At 37.4% G+C, this 15,263-nt stretch overlaps 1 protein-coding gene across 1 annotated transcript in view; it reads right to left on the bottom strand.

The window, feature by feature from the left end:
* Positions 1 to 3,648: 3,648 nt before the first annotated feature.
* SH3TC2 (SH3 domain and tetratricopeptide repeats 2) overlaps positions 3,649 to 15,263 on the bottom strand; it is an 86,671-nt gene continuing 75,056 nt past the window's right edge. Inside the window, exons 12-16 of the mRNA XM_075856588.1 lie at positions 12,550 to 12,700; positions 10,154 to 10,276; positions 7,997 to 8,147; positions 5,474 to 5,670; positions 3,649 to 4,854 (exon numbers count right to left, since the gene is read on the bottom strand). Coding sequence (XP_075712703.1) covers positions 4,663 to 4,854; positions 5,474 to 5,670; positions 7,997 to 8,147; positions 10,154 to 10,276; positions 12,550 to 12,700 — 814 coding nt within the window. The 3' untranslated portion in view covers positions 3,649 to 4,662. The remainder of the gene's footprint in view (positions 4,855 to 5,473; positions 5,671 to 7,996; positions 8,148 to 10,153; positions 10,277 to 12,549; positions 12,701 to 15,263) is intronic.

Genomic DNA, 15,263 nt, shown 5'->3' on the forward strand with positions numbered 1-15,263 from the left:
GTAATGACTCCATTAATAAAGTTAATATGTAATTTAAACCGCAAAGTAAACACCGTAAAAAAAAAACGCAAAAAACCATGGCGAAATTGCAATTTTTTTCCATTGCCCCCCAAAATGTCATAATAAAAATGAATCAATAAGTCCCATGCACCCCAAAACAGTACCATTCAAAACTACGTCTTGTCCCGCAGAAAACAAGCCCAAAAAATCACTACATTGATGGAAAAATAAAAAAATTACGGCTCTTCGAAAGCGACGATGCAAAAACAAATAATTTTAGTTCAAAAGTCGTAAAACATAAAAAAACTCTACATATGTGGTATCGCCGTAATCGTACCGACCCATAGAATAAAGGTTACATGTTATTTACGTCGCATAGTGAACGGCGTCAATTTAAAAACGCATAGAACAATGGCGGAATTTCAGGGTTTTTTTATAATCCCCCTCAAAAAGGTTAATAAACGTTAATATAAAAATTATATGTACCCAAAAATGGTGCTATTAAAAAGCACAACTAATCCCGAAAAAAACAAGTCCTCATACAGCTATGTAGACGAAAAAATAAAAAAGTTATAGGCCTTTGAATGCGACTATAGAAAAACGAATAAAATAGCTTGGTCATTAGGGCCTAAAATGGGCTGGTCACTAAGGGGTTAAGGATTTATAAAAAAATAAAATGCAGTACTGAAACCATGCAATAATTGTACCAATAAGGAAAATGCATGGGGTGAGTCATTGTTTAATGCATTCAGTATCACTCGATCTACACTACCATTGCCAGCCAATTGCTTATTCTATACATTGTGCAGGAGAAGCAATAATCAGTCACACTTAGCCTAAAAAAAACTAGTCCCATTCATGTAAGAAAATAACAAGCATCCCTGTAAAAACAGCTCTTTCCTATCCATAAATACCAAAATTATAGGTCAGTATGCACAATATGTGACCACAGTTGAACAGGCAGAATCAATGGTTCTGTGACCGTCCAATTTTACAAGCCGTTCTAAAAGAACTCAGCTATCACTAGTGAACTAGAAAATGTGTCTGTATGTACCTTTTCCAATGAGCCATGTGCAATTTACCAGAACAGCTATACCCCATTAGATGCCACCCATTCGGCTTTTATTTAGTTGATATAATGACAGAATTAAGATTAAAATGTAATAATATAAATTACACCTATGGCAGCAGGGATAACATCTGCTAATAGGAGAAAATATTAACAAAAGACATCGGTGAAGCTATTAAATTGCGCATACTAGGTAGGCTTTTCTAAGGTCAATTGGACATAGCAGCATAGTGCCTTTAATGCACCTTTATACATACCCTCAATTACAACATATTATTTAAGTTTTTCATTCAGCTTCCCTAAATATATAATCTAATGCAGTTATCACTGATAAAGTATACCCTGAAGCCACAGTATGATATTAAGATAGATGATAGATAGAGATAGATAGATAGATAGATAGATAGATAGATAGATAGATAGATAGATAGATAGATAGATAGATAGATAGATAGATAGATAGATAGATAGATAGATAGATAGATAGATAGATAGATAGATAGATAGATATGAAATAGATAGATAGATAGATAGATAGATAGATAGATAGATAGATAGATAGATAGATAGATAGATAGATAGATAGATAGATAGATAGATATGAGATAGATAGATAGATATGAGATAGATAGATAGATAGATAGATAGATAGATAGATAGATAGATAGATAGATAGATAGATAGATAGATAGATAGATAGATAGATAGATATGAGATAGATAGATAGATAGATAGATAGATAGATAGATAGATAGATAGATAGATAGATAGATAGATAGATAGATAGATAGATAGATAGATAGATAGATTTTGTTTCTCTATCAATTTGGCATTGTTTTAAGTAACCATTATTTATTTATTTTTCTCCAAAAAAACAACAATACTACAAGCTAGATAACAACTTTGTAATGTATCATATTACAGAAAACACCTCTTTCTCTGCTTATCAGACTCATTTCCCCCTCCCCTGCCTCCTACACTGATCACTCACTCTTAATTCACTGGTAAAATCTGTCTTTAGTAAAGCAGTGATTAGATGGATTAACAGCCTCTCTAAGAGATCAGGTGACAGCTGCTGCCCATAGATGTCTATGAAATTGGAAGGGGGAGCTGCTTCTGCTGCTTCCCTCTGTATGTGTGAGATAGCGATAGGGGAGCAGGATCTTCTCTTCTCTCTATGCTGTTTGTGGGAGACATCACAGCAGCTAGTCTCCACCCTATCTGGAGTTGAGTTCAGGGACAACTGACAATCAGAAATGAAGCCCGCAGAGAGGAAGCCCGCAGAGAGGAAAAACTGCTTAAAATGCAGATATACATCATATAATGATCAGAATATGTATAAATACATAGGACCGACTATTCTCAAAAGTCATCTGAAATGTAGGGTAGCTGGGTATCAAAGTAATGAGTGTCTGGGGCCTTGGCAAATCCATACAGATCCAGAATAATTAATTTCTTACTGTTGATTAGTGATTTCAATCATATACGTTACAAATTATAAGTTTCTTGTGATAATTATGCATTTTAATGTAAAACACTACAGCAGAAATTCATAAGCATTCATGTGTATACTAAGTAGCCATCATTGCCTAAGTTACTTAAATAGAATGATAATATTTGTTGACACAAAAAAATCTTTATCCTCTTCTTCTTCTTTACTTTAATGCATTTTTGAAGACAATATTTTAAAGTTTTCAAAATCTATCCAAATGCTCATTGTCTCCATTTAAAAGAGGTTTTCTGAGACATTACATTGATGGTATATCACTTCTACTGGTCACCGCGGCCCCTTCCTCCTTGTGATCATGGGGGACACAGGAGTCGGGCCCCACTGATCACACATTGATGACATATTATTCAATGAAGTGCTGTGATCCAATTGTATTATTTACAGACACAGCACTGGCCTTGTCCAGACTCTATAGCTGGTATTGTAACTAAGTCCCATTAACTTGAATTGAGAGAGTTCCAACAGTCTGACTCAACTGATAACACATTGATGGTATGTGTTAGAATATCCCTTTAAAGGTAATTTCCCTAAAATACTTTTAAGTCAATCAGAAATATAATAAAAGATAAGCAGGGAATCTGAACTGAGCCAGTCCCTTTTTATTTTTCATTAAGCAAGTGCTGTGGATAGTCATGCAAGGTACAACTCGAATTAAATAAATAGATACAATTGAGATCACTACTATTAAATTCCCATTCATTCCATTTAATAGGTACAGCACATACATGGCCAGATCTTCATTGAGAACAGGAATGTGATTAGCTGAATCTCATGATCTGAGACAATATCAGTTAACTTCCAATAATCATTTATGGCATTTTGAAGGGACATCTCATAAAATTGTTTCTTGAGCAAATAAAAAAACCCTAATATAACTCTTCCAATATCTGCATTCATTCTCAATTGCTCTTTGTATCATCATTTTACTTATTTTCCATTTTTTACTAAAAATTAAAAGATACTGCAAATGGAAAAAGTTGGTTGTGTAAGTCAATGAGCAGTTGGTGTAAATCATACAGTATATTTGAGTTGCCTAAGAAAATAAGAGAGTCACAGCACTCACTAAAGATTTCAGAATAATTAGCTTTATCCATAAATCACATCTGTGCAAAGTGAGAACAGATAATTTCAGCCAATGGCCATTTTGCACTTAGAGGGACACTTTGTCATGGCCTTGACATGACCTTGACATAGCACCACTTAAGATGAGTAATAGTCACTGACCCCAATTGAACTTTTCTTACTTGTATATTGCCCATCCAAGCAGCTCAGTCTATTTAGAATGGTGGCAATCAGCCCAGTACTGACTTTTCCGAAATAAGTGAAAGAGAGGTTGTAAAATATCTCCCAAAGTAAAAAAAAATAAAAAAAAATAAAATAAATTGAGTTGATCTATTGAGGATGCTTTCATAGCGTGGGTCTTCCTTAGGGATGGAATGTCCAGAAGATTAAACACCTTTAATAATTACATAAATAATTGAAGATTGCAAAAATAACAATAAATATTTTATATTATAAATGTTAATATCTTTACATTTCATCAAATCATTTTCATTGCTTGTTTTTCCTATTAATTTAGGAAATTAGACATTTTCTGTATGACAATATCTGACAGTGCTGGTGATATCTTACCTATACCACTGCTTTCTGTTCCTTATAATGTAATACCGCCCTTTATAATGTGCGGTACAATTTCCAGTATTTTAAGATTATATCAGAGATTCAATATTGTTGAGTGTGCGCCTCTGGGGAATATAGTAGTGTATGATTCATATATTGGACCTCTAGGTTCAAAGCTGATAGAAACCACTGCCCACGTAATTCTTCACAAATCTCTCTAGCGCTGTAAGGGATAAGATGATGATCTTCTTTATACTTGAGATGCTATGAAGAGCTGTGTCTGTGCAATAAATCTAGTCCTGTATCATCTATTATACGGTATTGATAACTAGAATTTAATCTTTGGCAACCGTTGCCAGTGACCGTTATTACAACTGGGCTCTCTTAACCCTGTCTGTTTTGTACAATGGAAGGGATTTTTGTGTCTCTTTTCGTTCTTTATAAGCGCATATATGACACAGTTTCACGTACAAGCCTGGTTATTGCCAAGTTGCAGGATTTGTTTAATGAAAATATCCGCCTGTTCTTCATCACATAGGAACTTCCCATACACATCAGAAAGTTTCCCCATTAAGAGCAGTTGAAACTCTTCATTGCCGACTTCGATAGCAGCTGCAAGGGCCAAGGAGAGGTATGTGACAGCATCTTCTGCATCCTGTAAACAGGTAACACGGTTACATCAGGACAGCTGTTCTGCTTCTTTGTCCAAGAGGAAGTATCATCACATTTCAGTCATCAATGTTCAGGAATAATACACACGGCACAAGCGGACATGTTCACGTGAAGTTATGTTCCCACATTTAATTCTAATGTTGACCAAGTTATTTCATTGTCTCAGCATGTTATTTCCTTCACATCTACTGTAAGGAATGATGTATTTCTGTATAACTCCTAGATAATATGTTACTATGTTACACGAAACAGTTTCAAACAGCAAACAAGCCTAATCCGTCTACAGGAACTCCCATATTTATACTCCAATTTAAAAACACTTTCTTTGTTGGTAATTTTTATTTATTTTTGTCCCATTTCATATGACTTACCATTAAAAAAGAATGTGACATCTAATAATTCAGCAAAAGCACTAAACAAATTTAGAATACTTTAACCTCCTCTACACTAAGCTTTGAAATAGAAATGGGAGTAGGATTTCTCCGTAAATGAAAACAATTTTCAGGGGTCCCCTCGTGGTAATAAGGTTCAGGGTCTCTACCTAAGCTGTTTTTTTACCTTTCTTGTCATACACTAAATACTAATTTTAGAAGATCTTTTACCTTTCGTCTATGCAGTGCAATATCCCCCAGCCGCCAATACACCTTCACATAATATCCAGCCTCACTTGCGTGTTGAATCGGTGAAGAACATACAGACAGCGCCTTAAGATAACAGTACTCAGCAATCTCATAAATCTGCAAGGCATAGTAGACTCCTGCCAGTCGATGAAATGCAACCAGCTCATGCACTGGGTCCTCTGGATGGAGACAATAAAAAAATGATACATTAGGAGCGAAAATTAGACAATTCAGGGTGAGTGTAGTATCAAATGCAGCTTTGCAATAATTTATGATAAGGATTCCTTATGTTCCGTTACTAAAGGTGTGTTTACATTGGCAGATTTCGGCCCATAACAAGCGCCGATTGATGATAGAACATTGACGATATAACGAGTTGATTGGCCCTTGTTTAAAGGCCCTTTTACACGGGCTGATGCAAATTGTATGGGAATGAATGTTCAATAATATGATTTCTCGGTCCCCATACAGTTTTTAAATTGTTGTCAGTACATCCTCTATTTACACGGGGAGATGTGCTGCCGACAACAATGATTTTATAGGCTACATAAAAGATTTGTTCAGCTGACAAAAGAGCGTTTGCTCGTTTGTCAGTTGATCGCTGACATGTTTATATAGGCCAATGATTGGAAACGAGCGTTTGCACGAACGCTTGCATGCCCGACCATTGGCTCGTGTAAGTGGGTCAAAAGATATGTACAAAGTTGCCAATAATATGTGACTGCCTATGCTATGCCAAATCCAAGTCTTGTTTATTAAGTATGTATATTGTGTGAAATCTAAAATATAACATTTAATGGAAAATAAGATTGCTTTTATAAGGCGGAAATGGCCAAAAGTTGATAAAGTACCACAGTTTATGGTGCTGCTACTTGGGAATGTAAAATAACTTAGCCTATTACTGATAAACGATGCTAAACAAGCCATATGTTTAGTCTCTTATATGTTTATTTGAACTGACCTCACAATATATCATCTATTTTCATGTAACACAATTAAGAAAAGTCTTAACCTTACATTTTATTATTTACATTTTGCATTTTATCTACCAGAAAGAATGACAATTATACATTACTTTTGGAGTATCTCTTTCATGTAATATTGAAACACGAGGAATCATGTGTATGAAAACTAGTTTAGAGAAAAATATGTCCATGGCAACCAATCAGATTCTAACACTAGGAATCTAAAACTTAGAAAAACCACATGATAGGAGGATTTACATTTAGTCCAGTTTGCCCATAACAATCCAATTTCTTTTTTATTTTGGTGACTTTTTTTAGTTGCTCTCATCCTCATCTCAAGTTGCTCTCATCCCCATTTTAATGAGTGGAGAGAACCTGCACAGGGATGTGGTCTCCATAGTTGCTGCAAAGTTAGCAAACAAGCAAAAGTAAAATATACTGAAGTCATGAAAACTGTAATGGGGCCCCAGAATCTCCTATTAGACTTAACAATTAAGGATAAAAAAGAGACTTCTCTTTTGAAAGATATTTCCTGGTATTTTGTTTTGGGGAGACATGTTCTTTGAATGCAATTTAAGGAATGAGATATAATGTGTGGGGTCCAGTATTCAACTGTAAAATGAAAATGTAACTTACTACCATTGCCACTTATGACATTCAAATATAAATCTTATTCAAATATTAACAGAAGGAATGCAATGTTTTAGGGTAAATGATATTCGAGACTTTACATCTAAATAATTCATAATTAATTTGTGTGTCAAAATTCGCCACAGCTTACAAACCTATGCAGTTGTCATTTTGTTGCAAGATAAAAAGCTAACATTTGACAAACTTATAAAATGTCACTACCCCCCCTGATCAGTAGTATAGCTGAAGGGGGTGCATGCATAGTGTCCAGTCTTACTCAGGTCCTAGTGCCTGAAGAACCTCTTTGTAGTTGAGCTTTAGTAAAACTTCTGCATGAACATTCAAGCTATTCATCTGCTTCTGAGATTCAGTCGTCAGCAAAAACGGACACTACTTTCTATACGATCCACCAGGACATTAATAAAAAGAACTTGGTCCACCACAGGACGTTGTATTTTAAATGTTTACCATTTGCAGCTACTTTAGCTCCTTAAACAGTATTTCACCCATTTACAAACAAGGCCAGTTTTAGGAGGGTGCACACAGGATGCATCGTCTGACATTAAAAAAAAGAAGCACTACTGGCCCTGGTGGCCTGTGGACCTGATGCCCAACCCTATGGAAAGGCAGAATGCAACTATGTTCCCTAGTTTATTGATTGGGAAGAGAAATGAAGGCAACTGTCTGGCAATGTTATTTGTACCCTATGTGATTGTATTATTTGGGAACTATATGGTACACCATAAGTAAGGAGGGGCATCAGTAGAAGGCAATGCATAGGCCAGCCCTGTGTTCAAGCATTCTATTCTAGTACTATTGTAACTTTTGAATGCAATAGATGCAACTAATTATTATGCTCATGTTTGCCTAAGGTGCTTAATCATAAGTAGAAAAATATTAGAATACCTACCGACTAGGGTGCTCAGCCTGACAGCCATTGTTGCGAATTCCAGTGAAGATTTATAATCTCCCTGATTTATCAACAGCTGAGTGAGTTTGTGGAAAATTCGGAGCTGTGACCGGGTGTCTTCAAGTTTCTTTGCTAGTGGTAAGGCACCCTCCTACAAATTACAATACAAATTATGAATAGACTAGATATCCTTTTGTCTAAATATTACAGATTAGGCCTCTTCATACGAGTAAAACTTTCTGCACGCCCTACTAATGACAATACAAGAATACAAGTAATACTTACTGCATGACTTTGATGTAGAGTGCTATTTAGTAATATCATAACTGAAGCCGAAAATAACCATAACTAATGATCTACAGGAAGGTTTAAACAGCCTCTTAGATCAAATGATATGAGTGCTTATGGATTTTTGCCCTAAGTCAACACAGAGTTACACTTGATAAACGGAACCTGTCACATTGAACATGCTGTTCAATGTACAGGCAGCATTTTATAGAACAGGATTAGCTGAGCAGATTTATATATAGTTTTGTGCAAAAGGATTTAGATAACCTGTAATTTATTAATTCAAATCCCTGCTCACAGTAGGCTTAAGAGTCCAGTGGGAGGTCTCAACCATTGATTCACAATGTCAGAGTGTGAATACAGAAATACTGTAACTGCTAATCACTGAGTAGGACTGCCCACTGGACTCTTAAACCCAGAATTAGCAGGGATTTCAATGAACAAATTACAGCTTATCTTGTATTTTTTCACCTAAAACTATATATTAATCAGTTCAGCTCCTCCTGATCTGTAACATGCTGCTTACAGATAAGACTGGATGCTAGACATGAAAAGTTGCCTTAAAATAGCTGTTTGTTCTCTAGAGCTGCTTTTTACAGACGCTTTCCCATAGAAACTCCTTTATGATTACTGTACATTATGAGTTTTGTACACAAGGGGAAAACACTTCTACACTGAAGGAAACAGCAATAAAAATTCCTCTATTTAAGGTTTTCATTCATTCAAGTGGAAGGTCCAGTCTGGGAGATAATAGCTCTATATGACCGTGAGACATAACATTTTTAAGTCAAAAATATGTTTTAATAGAGCACAATGAAAAAAATCACTACAAGAAAATTTGAACAAATACCTGTATAAAATATGTCTAAGGGGTTTTCCCACCAGGGACATTTATGACATATCCACAGGATATATGAGTAAAAGGGGTTGTCCGGGCATGTGGATAGGTCATCCGTATCAAAAAACGGTCCGTGCCCAGACAACCCCTTTAATGTATGCGCCTGGGCTTTGGTGTCTGAATTTTTGTGTTTTTATAGAGGCTGGAAATGGCTGAAGAAGTGTCTCATCAGGAAACTCTGCAGTCATCAGGAGAAGTTGCTATAACAGTCTGTGTCAGATGGAGAAGAAAAGAACGACTCCCATCAGAGAAGACGTCACTTTTCACAGTCACTGGATTTATAGAAGATCTGTCACCTCTCCTGACATGCCCATTATAGGAAATCCTTGTATTCCACATAAAGTATTTGTGTACCCAGGACTAATAGACAAATGCGTGTTACCATTCCCATTGTCAGGAAGATGTGTCTCTAAACAGTGTGATACTGTCAGCGATGGTTGGAGACTGTCAGTATGTAGGGACACAGCCCTTTATCAAGGGGAATACTAACACCCATTTGTCAATGCTCACACAGAAAGGTGGTGTTAACTATAAACATGGCAGAGAGGGCTGGGGCAGGAGGCCCAAGTTTGGGAAACAGCCCAGGGCCTATGGTCTACCTAACCTGCAACTGCACAAGGTTGTTGTATTGAACTTTTTTTGGGGTAAGTACACGTGCAGCAGATTTGTTGAAGAAATTTCTGCAACTGAAAAACAGTTACACATATCCGATTGTGGTTGCTTCTGCAGTAGGTGCATGAATTTCCCCAAGTTCCATTTAGATGAATAAGACTGATATTCAGTGGCAGAAATTTCTGCAACAAATCTGTCTCATGTGGACTTACCTTTAGAGGAAAGTTATAGAAAACTTTCAGGATGTTCAAAGATGAGTGAGATTATTAATAAACTGAAAATAATATAAGTGGTAGGGCTGAGAAGCTATAAAGTGTCAATGATTCAAGGTACAGTTCTCACTTATAAACAGTCATTACCTTATAAAAAGGTAGAGCCTTCTCTGTCGTCTGTAACCCATGGAAGAATACATCTCCAGCAGCTTCATACAGGTGCAATGTAGCAGTAAAGTGCTCTGATTTCATGGAAGCCTGGATACCAGCCTGTAATAAATTCACAATGTAGCCATTATTCGTCAACCCCTTGCCGCTGTGACCAATTTTCATTTTTCAATTTAGTTTTTTTCCTCCCTCGCCTTTCTAGATCCATAACCTTTGATTATTTCATCGACATAGCCATATGAAGCAGTTTTTTGTGGGATAAGTTGTAGTTCTAATAGCACCATTTAATATACCATATAATGTACTGGGAAACTAGAGTGGAATGTGAAAAAAAACTGCAACTCCTTCATTAGTTTTTGGATTCAATTTCTACAGCATTCAATGTGCGCTAAAAACAACATTCTGCAATGTGATTATGGCAAACTTTATAGGGTTTTTTATGATGCATTACTTTTACAAAGAAAAAATATATTTTCGAAAGAAAAAGTCTTGAGCTGAGTCCAAAAGCATCGTGCACATGCTCAGTGCTCATATGAAGCCGAAGCCAGTACACAGGGTGGGGCCCCACTCGTTCGCCGGGTGTTTTCTCTGCCGTCATGGCTCCTCCAGGAGCGGAATCCCCAGCCAGAGTGTTGCTAAAGCTCTAGCCAGGAATTCTGCTCCTGGAGAAGCTCCTGACGTCACTGTCCATATATGGACAGTAAAGTCAGGGGCTACTCTTGGAAGTGAATCGTTGCCGACGCTCTGGCTCGGGACTCCGCTCCTGGAGAAGACCCTGATATTACTATTTATATATGGACAGTGACGTAGGGGTTCCTCCAGGAGAGGAATCCCCAGCTGGAGCATCGGCAGTGCTCTGGCTGGAGATTCCAATCCTAGAGGGTGCTATCTACAAGGGTGTGTGTGGCACTATTTACAAGGGTGTGTGGCACTATCTACAAGGGTGTGTGTGGCACTATCTACAAGGGAGTGTGTGTGGCACTATCTACAAGGGGTTGTGTGTGGCACTATCTACACGGGGGTGTTTGGTGGCTTAGTTCCCTAAAATCTAATGACAGGTTTCTTTTAAAGTGTAGGTCAATATGTTACTTCCATTCCACCGATTATGTCTAGGTATATTTAAAGGTGTAGCTGGCAGGGTATATGCCCTGGTTGTTGGGCGTTAGGGTAGCACCAGCAAGCCACTCTCCCTTGCCCCTAGTATTTAGATAAACGGCAAGGGCAGTGAACTGAAACTTTGCCCAGGGTGTAGTAAAGCATACAGCAGGTACATCTTTGGATATAATCTACACAAAAAGTAATCTTTGCTAATGCATTGCTTCTTGTTTTGACTTACAGAACGGAATTTATTATTATTCTGAATGGAAATCTCCCAGCATTTCCTGTCAGCTCCATGTCTGCATAAAGCTTGTTCTGACCACCTGTATTAGATAGAAGTCACTGAAGATGCAGCGCAGCAGAGTGCATTGCATATAGCAACTCAGCTAATTTGTCACACGTGTACAAACTGTCAACTGTTTCTAATAGTAACCAGCATAAATGTAAATGTAGTTCTGGACTATAATACAGGCTGTAACACACGAACACGACAAGTAATGCAATGTACTTACAAAGTTACTCAACCTTATATGTAAACATATCTTCATCTTATCTACATTGGTAGATAAATATACTTCATCAAATCAGATTTAAAAACCTTAGAAAATGCACACTAATCCGTCATAGCAGTTATCCCCGACAATAACATGATGAAACTAGATTAAATTATGTATCAGTTAGAGAAATGTTTTGAGTATGTGTACACCGCTCTGCTGTGTCCCCACTTGCGTTATGTTCTGTTCACACTAGAGCCATGGCTTCATTTTCTAATTGAGCCATGACAGCAATGCTGGATCCGTTTTTGAACAGATCCTAACTAATCTTGATGGATCCTATTAATTTGTATAATCAAGTGTTTGAACAGGATTACAGTTTTTTTGACAGCATGAATATATCTACAAAAATAGCTTTATTCTTGTAGTCAAAAATTCCAGATGGACTGGCAATAACTCCAGTGTGAACAGAATCTAAGGCCCCATGCACACGACCATAAAATCAGATGTAATTATGGCCCCATTCAGTTCTATTGACTGCGGACACCTTTCCATATCGCTACGAATGGGTGTCCGTGCCGTAGAACTGTCCTGGGATTAATGGAGTATGTCCATTTTTTCGTGTTTTACGGGCCGTGCTCCCATACTTTGTATGGAAGCACAGCCCTAAAATTGGGGCGGCCGTCGGCGACCCGTGATTACTGGCATGGCCATGTGTAAGGGGCCTTAGTCATACATATTTTAATATGTTATATTGCATTTCACTTTGCGGTTATTACTTACATGCAGATAAATCTCCACAAGTTCATCTTCTTGCAGCAGATAATATAGTTTTCCAGCTTGAATCCACCGATCAGCAGATTTCTCATGCTGTCCCAGATCGATGGAAATCCTTAAACTCTGTTTCGTATAGTCCAGAGCTTTCCTTAGAGATCTACAAATTAATACAATATTCTTAATACAACAATGTTGAGAATCACAGTAAAGAAAAGAGGTGTAAGTTGAAGCTTTTCCTCCTAACCACTATAGAGTGAGCGCAGTCTACGAGGTTAGATAAAGGGAAACATGACTGAGGTGGTGGACACAGCTAGCAAGGGGTTCAATTTAGAGGTGTGCTTACAAGTTCAAGGGGAGGTAGAATCTAGACTGTATTGTTCTTATAGGGTGGAGAAAAAGTTCAGCCCACTCCTTCTCCTCATGTGTTCCAGGGTGTTGTTTCCCCACCCGCCCCTATTTAGGATTTATTGCAAAACAGAATTTGTCATGGCAGCAATTCGGGAAAGATGTGGTCATAAGAGGGATGACAGGGAGGGAAGAAGAAAATTGTGCATTTAAGACCTCTGGGGTAAGCTCAGAGTACAGTGAAATAAGTGCCAGACCGATGGTTTCGGGTGCCCTTGAGGCGATGTTAGCAGCTGGGGTGAGAGGTTGGGTTGACTGAATGAGACAAGGCACTCCTCACAAAATATCTCTCCTAATGAGATTATGATTAGTTGCACTTTAAATATGTTGGAATTTTATGCAATTTGAAATGTTATGTGAACAATTATATTTATTAAATAGTTTTTAATAAAAAGCTGCTGTGGCCGTTTAACCCAATGGGGTGTGGTTATTTATGTTCAGTAAAGTATCACTAATCCTCTTAGTCACTTGTGTGACCTGCTGTGCTTTAGGTCCTTTATTATATCATTGTAAAATATTTGTTTGTGTAGCAAGAGGGTTGTGTAACCAGCAGAATGTTGTCATTGTTTAATTATAATTGGGGTAGATTTACAACTCAAATTGAGCCAGAATCCTGGCGCACACATCTCGTTTGCCACATTTATTACTTTATTTAGACATCTTTTGCGCCTAGGGTAGGTGGCCTAGCCAAAGGGATGTGATCTAGTAAAAAGGGGCATGGCTTAAATCCCTCAAAATGTTGGCACAAAAAACTGGCGTAAACTAATTCAACGAAGAGGGGGTATGAGGAAGAGAAAAGTGTCTAAAATTTCTAGCAAGATGCACCATACTTATCATACAGCATGCACCACTGTGATAGATTTGGCATTTCTTCCGGCTGTGTGCTCTAAGTTTATGCTGTCTAAATTTAGACAGCGTAAACTTAGACCAGGCAGTCAGAAGTAGCACCACACAATGGGCAGATTTGAAAAAAATATGCCAAATGTGTCTTTTGCACAATGGGAAATGTGTCTTCTTATAATTATGTTTTTCTTTTAATTTACAGGGGTGTCTTTTGAACCCCAAGGCAGGTTACTAAGTAAAAATAATTTGCGGTGCCAAATTGTGTGTATACAATATACAGAGTGTATTTAATGACGGGCCCGTTCATTAAGTTAATGAAAAAGAGACATCTGACTGTTTATTCTGGAAAATATGTTTCATATTTGTAATTAATGTCAATATATTGATGTATATTTATATATATATATATATATATATATATATACATACATATATATACACTACCGTTCAAAAGTTTAGGGTCACTTAGAAATTTCCTTATTTTTGCAAGAAAAGCACAGTTTTTTTCAATGAAGATAACATTAAATGAATCGGAAATACACTCTATACATTGTTAATGTGCTAAATGACTATTCTAGCTGCAAACGTCTGGTTTTTAATGCAATATCTACATAGGTGTTTAGAGGCCCATTTCCAGCAACCATCACTCCAGTGTTCTAATGGTACATTGTGTTTGCTAACTGTGTTAGAAGGCTAATGGATGATTAGAAAACACTTGAAAACCCTTGTGCAATTATGTTAGCACCGCTGTAAACAGTTTTGCTGTTTAGAGGAGCTATAAAACTGACCTTCCCTTGAGCTAGTTGAGAATCTGGAGCATTACATTTGTGGGTTCGATTAAACTCTCAAAATGGCTAGAAAAAGAGAGCTTTCATGTGAAACTCGACAGTCTATTCTTGTTCTTAGAAATGAAGGCTATTCCATGCGAGAAATTGCCAAGAAACTGAAGATTTCCTACAACGGTGTGTACTACTCCCTTCAGAGGACAGCACAAACAGGCTCTAACCAGAGTAGAAAGAGAAGTGGGAGGCACCGCTGCACAACTGAGCAACAAGACAAGTACATTAGAGTCTCTAGTTTGAGAAATAGACACCTCACAGGTCCTCAACTGGCAGCTTCATTAAATAGTACCCGCAAAACGCCAGTGTCAACGTCTACAGTGAAGAGGCGACTCCAGGATGCTGGCCTTCAGGGCAGAGTGGCAAAAAAAAAGCCATATCTGAGACTGGCTAATAAAAGGAAAATATTAATATGGGCAAAAGCACACAGACATTGGACAGAGGAAGATTGGAAAAAAGTGTTATGGACAGACGAATCGAAGTTTGAGGTGTTTGGATCACACAGAAGAACATTTGTGAGACGCAGAACAACTGAAAAGATGCTGGAAGAGTGCCTGACGCCATCTGTCAAGCATGGTGGAGGTAATGTGATGGTCTGGGGTTGCTTTGGTGCTGGTAAAGTGTGAGATTTGT

The sequence above is a fragment of the Rhinoderma darwinii genome, chromosome 3, assembly GCF_050947455.1.
Source record: "Rhinoderma darwinii isolate aRhiDar2 chromosome 3, aRhiDar2.hap1, whole genome shotgun sequence".
Taxonomy (NCBI): domain Eukaryota; kingdom Metazoa; phylum Chordata; class Amphibia; order Anura; family Rhinodermatidae; genus Rhinoderma; species Rhinoderma darwinii.